The sequence below is a fragment of the Chiloscyllium plagiosum genome, chromosome 32, assembly GCF_004010195.1.
Source record: "Chiloscyllium plagiosum isolate BGI_BamShark_2017 chromosome 32, ASM401019v2, whole genome shotgun sequence".
In the NCBI taxonomy this organism is placed as follows: Eukaryota; Metazoa; Chordata; class Chondrichthyes; order Orectolobiformes; family Hemiscylliidae; genus Chiloscyllium; species Chiloscyllium plagiosum.
The window spans coordinates 276,396-297,744 of NC_057741.1; the positions used below are offsets into that span (position 1 = coordinate 276,396).

General features: G+C 41.5%; 1 protein-coding gene across 4 annotated transcripts in view; it reads left to right on the forward strand.

The window, feature by feature from the left end:
• Positions 1-2,532: 2,532 nt before the first annotated feature.
• Positions 2,533-21,349, forward strand: part of LOC122539304 (glutamate receptor 2) — a 150,479-nt gene continuing 131,662 nt past the window's right edge. The window contains exons 1-2 of one of the 4 annotated variants that reach the window (XM_043673999.1): positions 2,533-2,918; positions 3,236-3,376. In XM_043673999.1, coding sequence (XP_043529934.1) covers positions 2,825-2,918; positions 3,236-3,376 — 235 coding nt within the window. In that variant the 5' untranslated portion in view covers positions 2,533-2,824. The remainder of the gene's footprint in view (positions 2,919-3,235; positions 3,377-21,349) is intronic. The other 3 variants (XM_043673998.1, XM_043674000.1, XM_043673997.1) reach the window with 3 other exon arrangements.

Below are 21,349 nucleotides of genomic sequence, written 5' to 3' on the forward strand. Positions count from 1 at the left end.
TGGATAAGGTGGCTGCTGATTTAGGTAATAGGTAAGGGAGATGGTAATTGGATAGAGTGGCAGGTAGGTAGCATGGTAGGTGGATGAGTTGGTAGGTGAGAAAGGTGGAAGCTTAACAGGGTGGTAGATGGATACGTTGACAGGTGGGTAGAATGCCAGGTAGTTAGAGAGCCAGGTGATGAGGTTAGGAACAGTAACACATTGGGGCTAGTCCAGTATTCATGTATACATGAGAGAGTTCTTTCAGCACAGGGGATAGTTTTCTGAGGTGAGCAAGTAACAAACTTTCAAATTATAAGGAATTAAATTGTTGATTAATTTGGTTATTCAATTAGTTATCAGTCATCAATGCCGAATATACTGATGATCAGAACTGAAATCTCAGCAACCGAAATAACCTAGACATCTATTGATAGATTGCCATATTCATTGACAGTTTGAAGGCATTCGTATTTAATATCACTGAGTTTTTCACGTATATTTATCATTATTTAATTAATCAAACTCTACAAAGCATAGGTTGCAGGGACTAATATGTGATGCTAATTAGCCCTTTAAACTTAAGACGAACTTTACACGCACCCCCAAACACACGTGATCGGCTGGACCACTGAACACCTGACCATTTACAGATGGAAACAGTTGTCTAACAGAAAGCCTGGCTCAGCTCAGTCCATGCCGACTCTGTCTCAGCCCTCTCCTGGTTTTACATTTCACCCTGACACAATTAAAATCATACGATGCGTTGCAAATTTAAAATAAAATGTATGGTGTTCGTATTAAAACCGCAATATATCGGTCACAATATTAATATTAGTCTTCCCAGGCGAATTATCTCTTTCATTCATTGGTTTGGCTACAAGTCGCGAAAGTAATCGGTAAACGGATATATTCTAAATCTATCACTAGCAACTCGAAAGATGAGAGCTGTTTATGAACAGTTGCTTCAACTGGAGCCCATTTTTCTCTTGTTCAGGCAGCAGTCTTTTATTAAAAAGAAACGTAGTTAATGATCACATCCTGATTATATTTAACTATAAATCATAATTAAGGTAGGCATCCTGCTCAAAGGAAAAGGAAGGATTCAATCACGTCGCTATATTGGTTTTATACGTAAATATTTAAAATGACACTTATATAATTTGGCGGCGCCCACAGCTAATTATCACTGCTTGAGTTCACATGTTGGAAAAAAATCAATGCGTGTTATCACCGTTGTTTTGTTTAACATATCTACTTCACTTCAAAATAAATATTTCTGATACCATTGACATTGCAACTTCAAATGTAGAAAAAGATGAGTTAATCAATTTCCTGAGTAGTACTGTTCACAAATCGCATTTGTTATGCCGCGCCCTTTTCTATCTTGATGTGAGCTTGAGTTAAAATTAGATGTATAATTGATCGAAAATAAGCAGATATCTTCAATCAAGAAATTATTAAATGTTTGGTCAGTTCAAGTGTCTCTTTTCGTCCAAACATTATATTTTACAATATCTTCGTCGTGGGATTCCTAGTAAGCAAGAGTCGAACTATGTGGTAAAATGTGGTGAGCATGCAGCCAAGATTAGCTGGAATCCTCAAATAAAGCAAAAAAAAATGTGGATGCTAGAAATCTGAACCAGAAGCAGACATTGCTGGAGAAATGCAGCAAGCCTTATGTTTTTTCTACATATTTGCTGTCAGACCAGCTGAGTTTCTTCAGCAATTTCTGTTTTTCTACTTGATAACACCTCGATAACACTTAGATTAATGATTCAGCAACAGGAACTGCCTCTATTTAGGTTAAAATCTGCTTGTTCCATTTACGAGAAATAAGGATGTGAAGATCTCGGTTCTGAACTTAAACATCGATTACTCAATGCCACAACCAATTCTACAAGCATTACAATACTAAACAGTCACAACTGACCAACATTAACCACCTTTGTATACAATCTATTATTAATTATAGTAGGAATCTGAACATGAAATACTTGGACAGGTTGAACAGCCAGGCTAAGATTCTATTAAGTTCCAGTATTGATTTCGAAAAATGATGCTGTGTCTGTGAACAGTGACAAACTGCTGGGATGCTGCTGTTCACTAAGGGGATGACAATTTGTGTCTCTGTAACTGGCGTTTTCTCATGATTGTTTCAATTTGGAAATAAGGTCTGAGGTATGAGTAAAATAACGCCGTAGCAACAAAATAGTATGAGCTTTTTCGTGGATTTATAAAAACGGAAGATTATTAAAATATGTTATCGTTATTAATGGAGTGTTACTAATATAATTGTCAAAATTGTCAACAGCAGCATGAATAACTCGGGCGACTAAGAGATATTTGTTTCTCTTTTTTCCATTCTCACACTTTGCACCTTAAATTAAGTAATTGTAATAGTGGTGTTAATATGTGAAAACACAGTGGCAATATTAAAATAAACAGGACAAGCAAAAGCATTCTGAAAAATATGGACGCCTGATGAATCCGAACGAAGTGCTTTCTGGATTGGTAGGGAGCAATGTACATGTGTTCGGTCACCGATCGGTCATGTTCGTGCGTTCGGATTTATTAAGAATCAAGACATGTCTCTGGCAGCGTGGCTGCACTGAAGGGTGATGCTGGGTAAAGCGCAGTGCTAAAACTGCTTCTCACATCTTTCTGCTCCTGCTGCCGCCTTTTCAATCGGCAAAGACACTGTTCGCGAACGAGCTTTTTATTGTTTTCCTATTTTTCCCCCCTTCTCTCCTATAACAGCGTTATGCAAGGAATCTGAGTCTCGCGACAAATCCTGAAAGGGAAGGATTATATCGAGCTTGCAGTGTAGTGTTTATTTTTGGCAATGCAAAAGATAATGCAGCATCTTTCGGTCTTCCTAGCTTCTTGGGTTTGCGGACTGGCGTTTGCTGCCTCTTCCCCCACCAGCGTACAAATAGGTGAGTTTCCTTCAAGCAGAATAACTGTAATTATTAAACAAACCATAAAATCTCTTTTTCCCTCGGAACCTGGTGTGTGAAAGGCTCTCATTGTATCGATCATCTTCGCCTTCTGTATTCTCTGCATTAATGCCTTCCACTCACCAGCTCTGGTAGAAAATGCTTGATTGAGATTTTAAATCTCTCAGAATCCAGAGGTTCGATTTGAATGCATTGTCATGACCTAATTTTGTTTTTGATAACGAATTATTTAATAAACTTCCCTCATTGAATTGTGAATAAATCGAGTTAAACCCGTTGATGTTTCTCTGTTCCAGGAGGGTTATTTCCAAGAGGCGCTGATCAGGAATACAGTGCGTTTCGTTTAGGAATTTTTCAGCATAATTCCCATGAACTGAGACTGACGCCCCATGTTGATAATTTGGAGGTGGCAAACAGCTTTGCTATTACTAATGCATGTAAGTAGTCTTTGTGGGGGGGGGGGGGGGGGCACTGTTCGATGTATTGGAATGCTCGGTTCCCCGACCGTGAGAAGGGACAGCCAACCTCGCGTTTTTCCGCTCAATATTGGTCTGGTTGAACATTCGGACTGTCTGGAGGCGCTGTTGTGTGTCTGTGCCATGTCTGGGGAAAGTAAACTGTCATGAGCGTTCAAGGTGGCATTATGTAACCATATGTAACCGGTTATCTCTATGTGGTGAACTGAAACGTTTCCCGTATACACATGTAGTAGCAGCTGGGTCCCTGTTTGGAAGTAGGATGAGTAGTGATGTCCAGCATTCAGAGAGATATGTGACTCACATTGCTCCTGAGTGAGTTGGTGTGATAACTGACAAGCGGCTGAGTGCCAGGGGATTCATACCTCGGGGAGGATTGAACAATCAGCTCAGGCTTGAAATCAGTCTCGGTGTCTTAATAATCACCCTCCCCTCAACATTGAAGCCATTTATTGTTTAATTACTATTGAACTATTTATTGATTACTTTCTGTAGTCACAAGATGAGGTCCCATCATAAAGTAAATGATCTCCGGCTGACGTCACACCACTGCAGTGGTATAACCGACAGTTAGCCCACCGTGTCACTATTAGTCAAGAGAGATGGAGACATCAGCTCGATCCAGTTAGTGACCGAGCTAACATTGCTTACAGAGTGGATCTTTTTAACTTGCAATTATGCTTCACTTTTGTCCCTGGAATGGGAGGAGATGTCTCGGGTAAAACGTGTATCAGTGGCTCAGACAAGTCGGTAAAGCAGAGTTCATCTGCGTTATAGATTGCTTGCTGAAAATGGTGGGAGGGGGCGCCTACATTCCGCCGCATCAGCTAACACACCACACTGGGGAAGGAGGTCGATAAGCAACTCCCGAGTTACTGAGGAGAAGCCCCCAGACAAACCTTGTACTAGCTGTACTTAACCTGTGCAACTTCCCTCACATCCCAGTTGTGTGTTTGAACCTGTTTTGTGTTTGTTAGTGGATCGGTGTAGCTGTTTTTTTTTCATATGTGTGCAATTTCTTCAATGGCTGCTGGCTGTGAGCGGCCGGCTGCATCTGATGTTTTCTCCCTGTGCTGCAGAAACTAAGCTGACTTTATACATGTAAGAAATAACATCTGGTATCGAGCTAAAATCAAAGCTCGGCAACAGACTCGTGCTGGGAATTTGAACAAAGAGATTCCAAAAGGCATTTTTCCAGTCGAGCCACCTTGCTCCTGAATGCCGTTTTAACAAACGGGGTGTTGCTGAAGCTTGGGATTTTCAATGTGTTCCCGAGTTCTTTCTTGAAATTGTTACTGAACTGCGTGTGAAGGGGCTCTAGGAATAAACCTGGTGGAAATTACAAATAAAAATCACTGGGGGGGGGGGGGGGGAGAGATGACGGTTGGAAATGAAATTCTAAGACAGCCTTTTCTTTGGAGTCTGGATTAGTGGTGCTGGAAGAGCACAGCAGTTCAGGCAGCATCCAAGGAGCAGCGAAATCGACGTTTCAGGCAAAAGCCCTTTTACCTTTTTCCTTGGAGAGTGTCTCCCGGACACCATCGTTGTTAGGTGTGCGGAGGCCCTGGCCAATTTGGCACGGCATTGGAATAAAATAACTCGACAGATCTCTGTGCCCCCTATTGTCGATTCAAATGACACGGTTGTGTGTGTGTGTGTTCGAGGGGCTTATAAATATTGATGCGACACATCCAGCTCTCTGTGCAGCACAACATGTTCCGCTTTCCTCAGCACAGCATCCGATGTACGTCACGATTATCTCAGGGAGGAGATGGGGACCAAACTCAGGAGATGAGAGAGAAAAGCTCCCTCATCTAACCCTTCCATTCTCACACAGTTCACTCCCTGCCATTTATTATAAGACCATTAATTGAGTTCCAACCCGCCTTTACGAGCCGGATATATTGATAAATCACAGAAAGGTGTGATCTTGTGTCAGATCTTGTAGCATTTCAGGGCCAGGCGGAGACCTGAACCGTGTGGGTGCTTCGCTGTTCACCACATTGAGTGAGCCGAGCCAAACCTGGCTGCGAGGAGAGATCCTCTTCCATAACCTGGGCTGGTCCCCGGTCGGTGAATCTGACTGGCAGCTCGGCACAAAATCTAACCGCATTCACCAGATCCGATTGCAAAATAAATAGTCCCAGCCTCTTGCATTGAGAAATGACCTGTTATTTCACTCAGAGAATATCAGAATAAAGCAAGGTTGGCAAGCAGTTTTATTTCGCTCAGTCCTTAAACTAGAGAGGGCGCAGTTAGCTCTTTTACCGCCAGGGGGAAGACTGGTGACAGAAGAATGTTACATAAAGTGTCAGAATAGAAATAGGCCATTCAATTGTGAGAAATCAGACTTGCCTCTCTCTCTCTCTCTCTGTGCAAAAGGGGCTGCATAGTGGTTAGCACTGCTGGCGCCTTCGATCCCAATGGCAGGCAACTGTCTGTGTGGAGTTTAAATGTTCGCCCATGTCTCCGAGGTGCTCCGCTTTCCTCCCCCAGTGGAAGGGTGTGTAAATTAGCTGGACTGACCATGCTAAATTACCCTCGTATTTCAAGGATGTATAGGCTAGGCGCATTAGCCACGGGGAATATAGGGTTTGAGTGGGAGGGTGGGTATGGGCATTTTGTGGGCCGAATGCCCTGTTGCCACGCCAAGGAGGATTCGATGACAGAAACAATGTAATTGATTAGCGTGCAAGTCAGTTCAAAGGCAATGAGGGACGGTTAACAAATACTGCCATTATCTGTAACACTCAAATCTCATTAAAGATATTTTTAAAAAGGAAATGACTAACTAATGGCTAATACACTTTGACTATTAATCCAGAGATCGGGTTAATGATAATAAGACCATACAATAACACAGCATAATTATGCCATTTGGCCCATTGAGTCTGCTGTGCCATTCAATTGCTTGACTGACTGGGGGACCTGTGCTCAAGTCCTGGCCTGGCAGAGGTGGAATTTGAATTCAACAAAAATTGGGAATTAAGAGTCTAATGATGACCATGAAACCTTTGCTGATTATCAGGAAAAATCCAACGGCTGGTCTTGCCTACCTGTGACTCCAGATCCACAGCAAAGTGGTTGACTCTTAACTACACTCTGGACAACTGGAGATTGGCAATAAATGCCACCTACATGAGATACCCACATCCCATTCAAGTGAGCATTGGACAAATCTAAGATTTATGTTAATAAAAAGAATGTATTGTGGATATTGGAGATTCAGATAAAAACAGAAAGTGCTAGAGAAACTCAGCAGGTCGGGCATCATCTGTTTACTTAATTTTGTTTCACTGAACAGGAGCTGCGAGGTGCTGAGTTTCTGTAGCAAATGAGCTCATTGAGGTCAGTACTGTCATCAAAAAAGCGTACTCACAGTGGAGGTTGCTGGCGAAGAAAAAGGAGTGGCAACACAGTCTGGCTGCTCCTCTGAACCTTGGGATGTAGGGGCCTCATATAGCATTGTCACTACTATCCCAAGTGGATTAGCCAATTCATCATTGAATTTTGATTACATTAGGCATTTGCCTGGTCTGAAAAGCTTCACTACTGTTGGATAAACATGTTGATCCATCAGAACAACTTTAGCTGCTATTTATTAATAATGTCAGTCTAACACTGGCACCTCCGCATCTTTATTAATGATGTACAAGAACAGCCTTAGAATGATCGCAACATGGTTATTCATCAGAACAGAGTACATTGTACACCAATCATCTTATTAGTCATCGTCAGGTTGTAATTTTATTACAGAGCATTTGTGGGATATCATGGTTAATATGTTAAGTGAGAGAAATTACAGTAAAAATCATGAACAATCATGAACAATAGCAATCACAAGCAATTTTTAATTATATCTGAGAGTGATGCAAGGAAAATCAAACCACCAAAAGAACTAGGAGTTAGTATTCAGTGCAGTGGGCGAACTTCCTACATCTATAAAGGCACAATTGTTTAGTATTTCTCTCTCAGATTTTTGTTGTTTTATCCTCTTTGTTTGTCCCCTCTCTCAGTCAAGTCATAAAGTCATAGAGATGTACAGCACGGAAATAGACCCATCAGTCCAACTCGTCCATGCCAATCAGATATCCTAACCTAATCTAGTCCCATTTGCCAGCCATATCCTTGTAAACCCTTCCTATTCATATACCCACCCAGATACCTTTTAAATGTTGCAATTGTACCAGCCTCCACCCCTTCCTCTGGCAGCGCATGCCATACACGTACCATCCTCTGTGTGAAAACTTTTCCCCTTAGGTTACTTTTATATCTTTCCCCTCTCACCCTAAACCTATGTCCTCTAGTTCTGGACTCGCACAACCCAGGGAAAAAACCTTGCCTAATTATCCTATCCCTACCCCTCATGATATTATAAACCTCTATAAGGTCACCCCTCAGCCTCCAATACTTCAGGGAAAACGATCCTAGTCTATTCAATCTCTCCCAACAGCTCAAACCCTCTAACCCTGGTAACATCCTTGTAAATTTTTTCTGAACTCTTTCAAGTTGCACAACATTCTTCCAATAGGAAGGAGACAAGAATTGCATGCAATATTCCAAAAGTGGCCGAACCAATGTCCTTTACAGTTGCAATATGACCTCACAACCCCTATGGTCAATGCTCTGATCAATAAAGGAAAGCATACCAAATGCCTTCTTCACTATCTTTTCTAACTGCAACTCTACTTTCAAGGAACTATGGACCTGCACTCCAAGGTTTCTTTTTTCAGCAACACTCCCCAGGACCTTCCCATTAAATGTACAAGTCGAGCTCTGATTTGCTTTTCCAAACTGCAGCACCTTGCATTTATCTGAATTCAACTACATCTGCCACTCCTCAGCCCATTGGCCCATCTACTCAAGATCCCACTGTACTCTGAGGTAGCCTTCTTCACTGTTCGCTACACTTCCAATTTTGGTGTCATCAGTGTTAACACCACAAATGAAAAAAAGGAGGTCTAACATGTCCAGCATAACAGCACCATCTGAGCCTTGTCTGACTAAATTTAGATTCAATAGGACTGTGGATTCAGGTTAGTCATGACTGGAGGTGAGATATGCCCTACTGGCACTCAATTGCAGAAGTGAGATGAGAGTGACTGCCTTCACCATCAAGGTGGTAAATAACTGAAATTACCATCAAGCAGCCCTAGCGAAACTAAAGCCAATGCAATTCGGGGAATCTCTACATTAGTTTGAATTATACCTGGCACAAACAAAAATGTTTGTGGTTTTTGAAGGCTAATTATCTCAGCCCCAGGATGTCACTGTAGGAATATCCAATGCCGAACCAACAAAAGCAACTTTATCAATAACCTTCCCTCAGCATAAGATTAGAAATGGTGATGTTTGCTGAGTATTGCACAGTGTTGCAGCACTGTTTGCAACTCCCCATTTACTGAATTAGTCTGCACCTTCAAGCAGCAACACTGGATAACATTCAAACTTGGGCTAATGCTTAACCATCTCCCTTTGACATAGAATGCCAGAACTACAACTGTATCCTGAACAATCAGCAACCTGTGATTTAGTATTATATAAACATTGAACTGCAATAACAAATGTTGCAACAAGTGCAGCTCAGAATCTGAGAATTCTGAAGTGTGTAACTCACCTCCTGACTCCCTAGTCTAACATCTAGCATCCGTATGGCTCTAGTCAGGAGTCTGATAGAATAATCTGTACTTGCCTGGAGAAGTGCAGCTCCAACAACACTCAGGAATCTAGATAACATCCTGGACAAAGCAGCCTGTAAATCAGCATCTCATTCCCTCCATTGTATTCACTGAATCCTCAAACCAAAATACATTGCAGGCAATATTGTGAACTCCTATCTTGTGCAATAATTTTTTAGGTGGCACCTAATCAAATATCTTCTGGAAATTCAAATACACCAAATGTACTGGCTCCCCTTTGTCAACTTGGCTTGTTTTATCCTTCAAGAACCCTAGCAAGTTTGTCAAAAAGATTTCACTTTCACAAAATCACATTGATTATGTTTGATTGTGCTGTGCTTTTCTAAATGTCCTGTTATTTCTCCATTAGTAATGGATTCTAGTATTTCTCAATGCCAGATGACTGGCCTATAATTTCCAGCTTTCTATTTCCTTCTCTTCATGAACAGAGATATCATATTAATGATAGGAATCAGTGAGTTCTGGAATATTTTAACCAATGCCTTCACTATCTCTGCAGACATTTCCTCTAAAAGGCTTGGATGCAAGTTATCAGGTCCTGGTGACTTGTCTGTCTTTAATCTTTAATCTGTAATTCATCAAGTACCTTGGCCCTTGTGATTACAAGATCTTTCCTCCTATTAGTACGATGTTTTTCTGTTGTCCTAAGGATGTTTAATGTCCTTCACCATGAAGACCAATGCAAAATATTGATTAAATTATCTGCCTAGTATCAATTTCCTATTCATAAAGGCCCCACAATTATCTCCACAATTGTCCTTATTTACATTGAAGATACTGGTTTGTGACCTGAGCCCCTCACCTGTAAACAAAATATGAAAATTTACTATGTTGTGATTAGTTCCAGCAAGAGGAGTCATAACAGCAGTTCTTCATATTAATCCAACTTATTACACATTGCAAGATCTGAAATAGACTATTACCGGGTAAATTTTGTAACAAAACAATGCTCTCAAAAACAATCCCTGATGTATTCTGCAATGTCAGCTTACATGCTACCCTTACCAATTTACCTTGCCCAGGCAATAAGCTAAGTAAAATCACCCTGACAATTTTAATGCCCTTCTTATGTGCCTGCATTATTTCTTCACATATATTTTGTTCACAGTGAGGCAACTCTGTGGGAGCCAGTAGACGACTCCTACCCCATGACGTCTTTCCTTTGCTATTCCTTATTTCCACCTAAACTGATTCCACATCATGACCAATTGCACCTATATCACTATCCATGGCTGCGCTAATACCATCCTTTATTAACAAAGCGACTCTGGTCTTGCTTTCTGCCTATTTTTCTGAAACATTAAATACACTTGAATACTGAAGATCTGTGCTTGGCCACCCAGTAATCACATCGCTATAATAGCTATTGAGTCATCTTAATTTATTTCTATTTGTATCATTAATTCCTCAAGTTACAAATGCTACATGCATTCAAATGAAAAGCCTTATGCCTTGACTATTTTGCCATTGTTACTTACCCTTCAATAAGACCTCCTGAACACTTTGCCTCTGCCATCTAGAGAGACAAGGATAGCAGACTCATAGGGACACCAGCAACTTTATGTTCATTTTCTATTCTTTCATTGTCACTGGTCAAAATCCTGGAGATCCCTACCTGGCATCATTGTGCAGGTGACATGGATTGACATAGTCTAGGATGGTGGCTCACACTGGGATATTAAAGATAAACTATAATTGTTAATCTATTTTGATCAGCCTGCATCCCATGCATGAGTAAAAGTACAAATGTAAGGAAGTTGTTATTTATTTTGGAATCATTGTTATGATTTGATTGTCATTATTAGCTGATCATCATTTATTGTAGAGAATATTTACCTTGAATTATCACATGTTTTTTCTTTCATATTATAATTGCAAAAATTCTCAAGGCAAATGGCAACCCATTTGGAAAAAGCAGTTGAGAAAGTCATCATGTCCAATTGTTTTTACACTTGCCTTTCGCTCTCTTCTCTGGAATTGGAAAAGGTCATCAATTTCATTTCCAATTTCCACCCCTCCCTCACTTTCACCTGGTCTATCTCTGACTCCTCCCTTCTCTTCCTTGACATCTCTGTTTCCATTTCAGGGCCAGTAATATCCATTATAAACCCACTGACTTCCACAGCTACCTGGACCATACATCCTCATACCCTATTTCCTGTTAAAAATCCATTCCATTCTCCCAGTTCCTCTGTCTCCATTGCATGTGTTGCGATGAGACCAACTTCAACAAGGACCCTCCGAAATGTCCACCTTCTTCCTCAATCAAGGCTTCCCAGCACTGTTGTCAACAGGGCCCTCAACCAGATGCGACCTATCTCTCATGCTTCCACCCTCACCCCGTCTCTTCCCTCCCGCAACAGCAATAGGGTTGTCCTTGTTGTTACCTTCCATCCCACCAGTATATGCATCTAGATAATCACCAGCCATCATTTCTGCCAGCTTCAGTGACATGCCACCACCAGAACATATTCCCCTCCCCTCCCTTGTCCACTTTCCCCAGAGACCATTCCCTTCAGGACACCCTAGTGCACTTGACCTTCATTCCCAACACAACCCCATGACACTTTCCTCTGCAATCGCAGGATGTGTAACACCTGCCCATTTACTTCCTCCCTCCTCAGTGTCCAAGCCTCAAACATACCTTCCTGGTGAAGCAGCTCATTACCTGCATTTCTCACAATCTAGTCTACTGCACTCGTTGCTCATAATGTAGCCTCCTCTACATTGGGGAAATGAAACATAGACTGGGTGACTGCTTCGCAGAACATCTATGTTTTGCCACAAAAACTTGAGCTTCAAGTTGCCTGCCACTTTTACACATCACCCTGTTCCTTGGTCAACATCTCTGTCTCAGGTTTGCTGCAGTGTTCCAGCAAAGCTCAGTGCAAGTTGGAAGAACAACATCTCATTTTCCGCTTTGGGATCCTGCAGCCCTCTGGACACAATATCAAGTTCAATAATTTAGGGCCTGAACTCCCCATATCATAGCCCCTACCATACACACCAGGTCTTGTTCTCTCTCTACTAGCCTCTCACTTATCTCTCCACCCTTCAGGCTCTCTGCCTGTATTCCTGATGAAGGGCTTTTACTCGAAACATCAATTTTCCTGCTCCTCGGATGCTGCCTGAACTGCTGTGCTCTTCTAGCAACACTAATCTAGAATCTGGTTTCCAGCAGCTGCAGTCATTGTTTTTACCTTGTTATCACATAGTCTGCCATTACACACGACCTATTGTTAGCCACTAACAGTCTCCTCTGGACACAATATCAGGTTCAATAATTTTAGGGCTTGAACTCCCCATGTCATAGCCTCTACCATACACTTCAGTTCTTGTTATCACATAGTCTGCCATTACAAGATGGAGGACGGGAAAAATTTCTGGCTGTAACAGCTGCTCCTTTTTTGAGGTATTTTAGGTGCTGGAGGTGATTCCCTTGAATTCCAGGAGCAGCAATTACTGTTTCATATGCTGTTGCATTATTTTGGAACTTTGGGAAAAAAAAGTCAAAACAATGGCAGTTTTAAAAGGGAGAAGAGCAGACAAAGGAAGATGGGTATATGAATAGGAAGGGTTTGGAGGGATATGGGCTGGGTGCTGGTAGGTGGGACTAGATTGAGTTGGTATATCTGGTTGGCATGGACGGGTTGGACCGAAGGGTCTGTTTCCTGCTGTACATCTCTATGATTCTATGACTCTACACATGACATATTGTTAGCCACTAAAAGTCTCCATTAACAGCAATTCACACACCCAGCCAGATTGTTATCCACTCTTGTGTCTGTCTTGGTGCTCTATCCCAACCAACCTTTTACTGCTTGCACTATCCTCACACCCTATCTTCTGCATAAAGCCCAACATTTTCCAGCTACCATCAGTTCTGAGGAAGGCTCACTGGACCCAAAATGTTAACTTGGATGTCTCTTCACAAATGCAGCCAGACCCGCTGAGCTTTTCCAGCAAATTCTGTTTTCGTTTCTGATTTACAGCATCCACAGTTCTTTCGGCTTTTACTTAGCCTTTATGCTTGTCCATTTACTGATAATATTTCCTCTGCCTCTTTCACTTTCTGTAAATGCAGGTACAAAGCCTTTCTTTAAAATATCTTCTGCACCTTGACACACACCTATTTTGCTCAAAAACTAATGAGAAGGTAGGTTATATTGCATCATCTCACACAGGAGACTGTATTGCTGTAAACATCCGATGTGAAACTAGATTGCAGATCTTAGTATATTTCCTGCTGGAGATCGCTCATGACTACTTTTATAGTAATAAATCAATAATCTCACTGAAAGAGATGATGGAACAAGTTGTAGGTAAATGTCCTTGCGACAGCCTCCTGATTATCTGCAAAAAAATAGAATATTCTGGAAAATCATGCAATAAACCACCATTTTGCTTTCGATAAGGTTTGTGGCACTTCTGAAGTTATTGCAAATTAAGGGGACAATCCGTGAGAAATTCACTCCCGTAACGTAACAAATGAAAATGTCACCACTACAGGCTGTTGTTATAAGGTTGCAAATGAGACACAATATTACAGCAGCTTTGATTGGGTTTATACTGCATTTAATCATAATATGATGGCCTGGACAGCTTGTCAGGGAAAGCATAGACTCTTACAAACTCTTACAGACTCTTACAGCTCTTTCAAACTAGTCAGATCTCCATGATGGCAATCACTACCCCAGAGCTTGTGACTCCAATATTGCAATGTACACTTGGAGTCCGATCCCCACCTGGGAAAGTCCTGGATTAGATATAATGCAAATGCCTTTTACCCTGAAGTCTACACTGTTCGTCTTGACCTGCAATGAATTTCACTCTGTTAAGAAGAAGAGTAGAAGGTTCCTCTCAGGAATTGTAGTCATTAATTGCAGTTTTAATAAATTCTCTGATCACTGTATCAACTTGGAATAGTTAATTGTGCACTGTTGCTTGAATCATTAAGTTAAAAGTTGGAGCACTGATTCCAGATTTGAGCACCTTCTTTATGCCATTTTGATGAAGTGCAGCATTGTAAGAAGAGTCTGGTTATTTCAGTAATTTAGTGTTATCCAGATGAAGGCAAGGCTCTGTCAAAATTCTGTCCTCAACTAATGCATCTTATCCAAAATGTGGTCATTCATCTAATTGTTTTTTTTAAAAGCTCATTTCTGGTTGGACTTTATTGGGAGAACTGTCTCATAGACTAGTCAAGCAACAGCCTGGCATAGTCATACTCGTGGAATCTTACCCTACCCTGGATCCTCAATCCATAATTTTCTGGATATGTCCTGTCTCTCTGGCAGGACAGACCAGCAGAGGTGGTGGCATAGTGGTGTATTGTTGGGAGGGAGGTGCTGTGAGTCCTCAGCATTGACTCTGGACCTCATGAAGTTTCATAGCTTCAGGTTAAACATGGGCAAGGAAACTTCCTGCTGATTACCATGTACCAACCTCTCTGATGTGATGATTTGGTACTCCTCCATGTTGAACAACACTTAGAGGAAGCACTGATAATGGCATGGGACCAAAATGTACTTTGCAAGGGGGATGTCAATGTTCACCACTAAGAATGGCTTGGAGACCGAGCAAAACCTGAAATCAACTGGTATCTGGGGGCAAACTCTCTGGTGGTTAGAGTCAAACCTGACACATAGGAAGACAGTGGTGGTTGTTGGAGGTCAGTCATCTCAGCTCCAGGACATCTCTGCAAGAGTTCCTCAGGACAGTGTCCCCGGGCAACCATCTTCAGCTGTTTCATCAATGACCTTTCCTCCATCATTAGGTCAGAGTGAGGATGTTTGCCAATGATTGCACAATGTTCAGCACCATTTGTGACTCCTCAGACTCTGAAGCAATCCGTGTCCAAATGCAACAAGATCTGGATAGTATTCAGGCTAGAGCTGACAAGTGGCAAGTAGCATTCACGCTACACAAATGCCATCGTCAACATGCTATGGCCATCATCAACAATAGACAATCTAACCGCCACCCCTTGACATTCAGTGGTGTTGCCATCACTGAAACCCCCACTATTAACATCTTGGGAGTTCTCATTGATCAGAAACTTAACTGGGTTCACCACATAAATGCAGTGGTTACAAGAGCAGGTCAGAGGCTAGAACAAAAGAACAAAGAAAATTTACAGCCCAGGAACAAGCCCTTCAGACCTCCAAGCCTGAGTCGATCCAAATCTACTGTCTAAACCTGTCACCCAGTTCCTAAGCATCTGTATCCCTCTGCTCCCGTGCCTGAATCTACTGTGCCTGCCTCTATCACCTCTGTTCCAGACACACACCACCCTCTATTTGAAGTACTTGTCACGTGTATCTCCCTTAAACCTTTCACCTCTCACCTTGAAAGCGTGACCTCTTGTTATTGAATCCTTCACCCTGGGACAAAGCTTATCTCTATCCACCCTGTCTATACCCTTCATGATTTTGTAAACCTCAATCAGGTCCCCCCTCAATCTCCTTTTTTCTAATGAAAACAAATCTAACCTACTCAATCTTTCTTCATAGCTAGCATCTTCCATACCAGGCAACATCCTCATAAACCTTCTCTGCACCCTCTCCAAAGCGTCCATATCTTTTTGGTAATGTGGCACCCCGAACTGTACACAGTCTTCTAAATGCAGCTGAACCAATGTCTTGTACAATTTTAACATGACCTGCCAGCTCTTATACTCAATACCCCATCCAATGAAGGCAAGCATACTATATGCCTTCTTGATCACTCTATCCACCTCTGCAGCAACCTTCAGGATACAATGGACCTGCACTTCCAGATCTCTCTGGGAGCTCAGATGAACAGAAGGATCTTGGAGTGCTTGCCCATGGATTCCTGAAGGTGCCCGGGCAGGTTTAAGGAGACATAAGGGATGTTTGTCTTTGTCAGTTGCGGTATATATAACATTGTTATGTTGGACTTTTCCGAACTTTAGTCACACAACAACTGGAGTACTGAATGCAATTCTGGTCACAATACTATAGGAAGGATGGTATTGCACTGGAAGGGTTGCAAATGAGATTTACCAAGCTGTTGCCTGGGATGAAACATTTCAGTTATGAAGAGAAGCTGGATAAGCTCAGATTATTTTCTCTAGAGTAGAGAACATTGAGGCGAAATTGGATGGAGGTGTATAGGATTATGAGGGACATGAACAGAATGGATAAAAAGCAGCTGCTCCCCCTAGCTGAAGGGTCAAGAACAAGGGGGACACTTTTACAGTGAAAGGCAGGAGGTTTTGAGGGGATTTAAGGAAAACATTTTTCACCCAAGGTGATGGTCTGTAATGCATACCTGGGAAGATATAACCTCACCTCTTTAAAAAGTACTTGGATGGAGACTTAAACTGTCATGATATTCAAGACATAGGATAAAAGCAAATTACTGCAGAAACCAAAAGAGAAAATGCTGGAAAATCTCAGCAGGTCTGGCAGAATCTGTAAGGAGATAAAAGGGCTGATGTTTCGAGTCTAACTGACCCTTTGTCAAAGCTTTGACAAAGGGTCAGTTAGACTTGAAACGTCAGCTCTTTTCTCTCCTTACAAATGCTGCCAGACCTGCTGAGATTTTCCAGCATTTTCTCTTTTAGTTTGATATTCAAGACAATGGGTCTAGTGTGAGAAAGTGAGACTAGTGTAGATAGTAGTATGGTTTGGACAGTAAAGACTCAAGATTTAAAGCCACTTACATAATCTGCAGCTTTTGACATGAGCTTCTCTAATTTTTGCATTTTTCATTTCACAGACATGAGAAGAGAAATGTGCCAAAGCTGTTAGCTTTTGCCGAGCTCAGTATGGAATAGTTTGTGGCATTCCATGCATTAGTTCATCTGAAAAGTGGTCACATTTCAGTATTAAGACAATTCTCAAGTGATAACTCAAAGATTCAAATTCTTTTGTTTGATTGGCAGTCAAGAAGTTTTGCTTATAAATAAAATTAAAACTAGAGCCGGTTTTACTGTAAACATTTTCAGTGCAAAATTATCTGTGGAGATGTTCAAATAAAATATCATTCAATTTCCTCAAATTTCTGGTGAAATTTTATCCATTTCAATACTTTTATAACTATCCTGAGATTAAAGTCATTTTATGGCTAGTGTGTGACCCAGACCAAAAGAAAAGACCATTAATATTATAATGTGAAATACATTATTGGGTTTTAAAAAAAAATCCATTCACAGGATATAGGCATCAGTGGTTAGGCCAGCATTTATTGCCCATTCCGCATTGCCCTTGAGAAGGTGGTGATGAGCTGACTTATTGATTTGCTGCAGTCCATCTGATGTAGTTACATCTACAATACTGTTAGGAAGGAAATTCCAGGATTTTGACCCAGCAACAGTGCAATTGCAATTTATTTTGAACTCAGGGTGCTGTGACACTGAAGGGAAGTTGCAAGTGATGTCTGCTACCCTTGTCCTTTCAGATGATAAAGTTGCAATTTTGGAAAATCCTGTTAAAAGACGATGATGTTGTCTAAGGAACTTTTATGACTGTTCTAAGAAAGTCACAGCCGACATCAAAGGGGAAAAAGTTTATGCTCTGGTGAGGTTGGGAAGGGAGGAAGACCAAGCGCAAGAAAACTGGCATTGGCTGGCACGTCATAGTCCTAAAAATTACTTCCAGTATTAACCAGTTTAGGATCAGTGAGATTGAAGCCCAGTTAGGCTGAGTACCAATGCACACCAATTAGTCACACTAACAACCTTGTTACAGGCACTGACAGCAGACAAACTGGCATTTTCCAGTCAGCTGCCAGTTTCCCAATGTGATGAGGGGGACAGTACAGTTTAACTACCTGAAGGTGGGAACCCATCAGGTCAGAGGCCAGCTATCCAAGCAGACCTGTCAGATAGTAAACAGAAATTGTAGGGGATCCTGGAGCCTTTAGGATCCAGTATTGAGTTCTATAATGTTAGGGCCTGAACACCTTCTCCCATGTCCGTACACAACCTCCTCACACCAGACCTAGTCATCACAAAGGCTGCTATCATAAACAGCCGACTGTCAGCTACTAATATTGCCCATTAGCAACTACTGATTCCCCAGACTGGCCTTTACCCACTCTTTTGTCTACCCAACTGTTTTCCTTTCTCTCTCTGCTCCACCTCCACTTATCTTTTCCTTAAGCTCCTTATCCCCATCTCATCATCAGCATATTTCCCTCCATAAACGCAATTCTGAAGATGGGTCAGCAGCCCAAAATGTTAACTCAGCTTTCTCTCCACAGATGTTGCCAGAACTGCTGAGCTTTTCCAGTGATTTCTGTCTTTCGATTTCCAGCATCTGCTGTTTTTTTTTGCCCTTCCTGTCAGCCTGACTGAGAGTGAAGCCCAAATTCCATTCTGTTGAAGGAAGCTGTTGCAAGCTCCCTCGGTACCCACCCCCAATGACCATAGTGACCTGGGACCTTTTACTACTTTTTGTTGAAATGTTATAAAATGTTGGTGAGAGGCTATTTCAACATTTAGTAGCCTACTCGGTTACTTACCTTTTATTGTAGCCACCTGTCCCTTTCAAAATGGAAGTCCTTTGATTAGGCCTCTAGTCATGTATAATAGGAAAGGGAACCTATTTCCATGTTGATTACTCTGTAGAAATCACTGGTCAGTGACTGCTTTCCCTCCAGGCAGGTTCAGGACTTAGAAAATGTGCTTCTGATAACCCAAAGTGAAAATACAGTTTCTGTAGAACAGTACCTTGCATAAGTAAGAAATGCCTTGAGTTTGTTTGTTGGAACTGTTGGGAAAGTCAAACTCCAAACGCAAAAACTGTACAGAACCGAACTGCGCTAGTGACTATGTATATAAAGATTTTTCATGAAAAGAAATGTTTTCATGTTTGAAGTTACAAAAACTTCTTTAGAATAATTGATGGATGGGATCAACTTTGCGAGGCAACAACGGAGTAGAGGTAGTTCATGTTTTGCTGCAATCTGCATATGGAGTGACCTGAAGATTATTTTCTCTTGTTTTTGAATAGAACAGAAAACCCAGAGGTAAGAGCCAGATTTCATAGAGCTAGGTATCTAACTTAATAGTTATGCCTTCTTCCCAACCCTTCAGCTGAAATCCTTGTGCATTAAATTGCCTAAAGTGGAAGCTAATAATGTACTTAATTGACAGTAAAGCACTTTGGGATGTCTGATGGGCAAGAAAGGTGCTGTATGAAGTTTTTCCTTCCTTTAACCATGCAGTGAAATAATTTACCATCTGAGACCTTGATGAACGTGAGGAGGGACTGTGTATTTCCTTAACAAATCAGATTTAAAGATTGAGAAATAAGGACAGTCAGATAGAAATATGCTGAATTAAAATCAAATCAAGCACATAAAGAGAAATGAAATGAGGTGAAGTATGTTTAGATTAAGACCGAGAGGGAAAATAAGATAATTTTTTTCCAAAAATTGTAACAGTTAACTGGATTCAGTCATTCTCTTTTTGAGCTGGAAGGTAAGCTGTCATTGTAGGAGCATAAATTTTGATCACTAAGGGTGTTAGAAGCAGCCCAACTGGGAGATTAAAGAGTCACTGCTTTTATGAGGTTATTGACAAAGCGGCACAAATGATTTAGAAATCTGTGGCAATTAGCAACAAACACAGCATCTCCTCTTCATCTCGAACTGCTTGATGATTTACATACTAGTAACAGTGGCATTAAACTCACCATTTATTTTGGCAAATTCTGGTCCAGTGGCGTGAATGGGATACTAATTTTCTAGGATTTTTATGAACTTTCTGCTGAAGTTAATAGATGATGACTTCATAGAAATTCAACCGGCTGTTTTACACTCCTTGGTCTATAATATTGACTGGACATTGGCCTACTGAGTTGGTTTTGCTGTTAATGAAGAACTACTATCAAACATTTTCAATAGTTTATCACCTGGCAAATGGTTACTTTTGATTAGCTTCGCTTCCCTATAGATTACTTACAGTGTGGAAACAGGCCCTTCGGCCCAACAAGTCCACACCGCCCCGCCGAAGCGCAACACACCCATACCCCTACATTTACCCCTTACCTAACACTACGGACAATTTAGCATGGCCAATTCACCTGACCTGCACATCTTTGGACTGTGGGAGGAAACCGGAGCACCCGGAGGAAACCCACGCAGACGGGGAGAACGTGCAAACTCCACACAGTCAGTCGCCTGAGGCGGGAATTGAACCCAGGTCTCAGGCGCTGTGAGGCAGCAATGCTAACCACTGTGCCACCGTGCCACCCTATAGTGTGGAAACAGGCCCTACAGCCCAACTAGTCCACACTGACCCTCCGAAGAGTAACCCATCCAGACCCACTCCCACTCCCCCTAACTATTGCACCTAACTCTACGGGCAATTTAGCATGGCCAATTCACCTGACCTGCACACGTTTAGACTGTGGGAGGAAACCGGAGTACCCCAAGGAAACCCACGCAGACGCGGGGAGAATGTGCAAACTCCACGCAGACAGTCGCCCGAGGCTGGAATCGAACCTGGGTCCCTGGTGCTGTGAGGCAGCAGTGCTAACCACTGAGCCACCCTAAAAACCTCCCTGACCGGGAATCGAACCCAGACTGCAGTGGTGAGAGCACCAAATCCTAACCACTAGACCACCAGGGAGCTCTTCAATTCTGACATTAGCCCTGGTGGGATTTGAATCTGTTTCCCCAGAGCACTAGGCAGGGTTTCTATATTCCCAACCCAGTGACATTGCCACTCTCCCCCCAATTATTTCTCACCAACTTTCTTGAGTAATATTTGGGTTTACTTTGAAAAAGAGAGCTTTAGTCTACAAGAAACTATAGAAGAACTAAAAGATAATGCTGCAGTCAATTAACTTTTTTTCAACAAATTAATTCATATTGTTCAGTAATTGATAAAAATGCCTTTTTAAAAGATGTATTTTGATCTGACATGTCGGTTGATTCATTGCTGTTTACAGTGGTGCCTGATAATAAAGCAGCCAAGTGGATACAAGACTGTCACATTTATCAGCCTCTTGGTGAAGGGAAATTTATCAGCACTTCTTGAAATAAAAACTTTAAGTTACATAAATGCATAAGTTTACTGAACATGGAAACTGAATGTAACTAATCCAGTGAAGTGGGAGATATGCTATAATTAGTGGAAAAGATCCTAAGTTAATGATAGCTTTACAAAATTTCTCTATTTCGGCATGTCTTATATTTGGACTGTGTTTCAATATGTGATGTGTGAACAGGTAGTCATTTGATTCTATTTATAAAGAAGTGA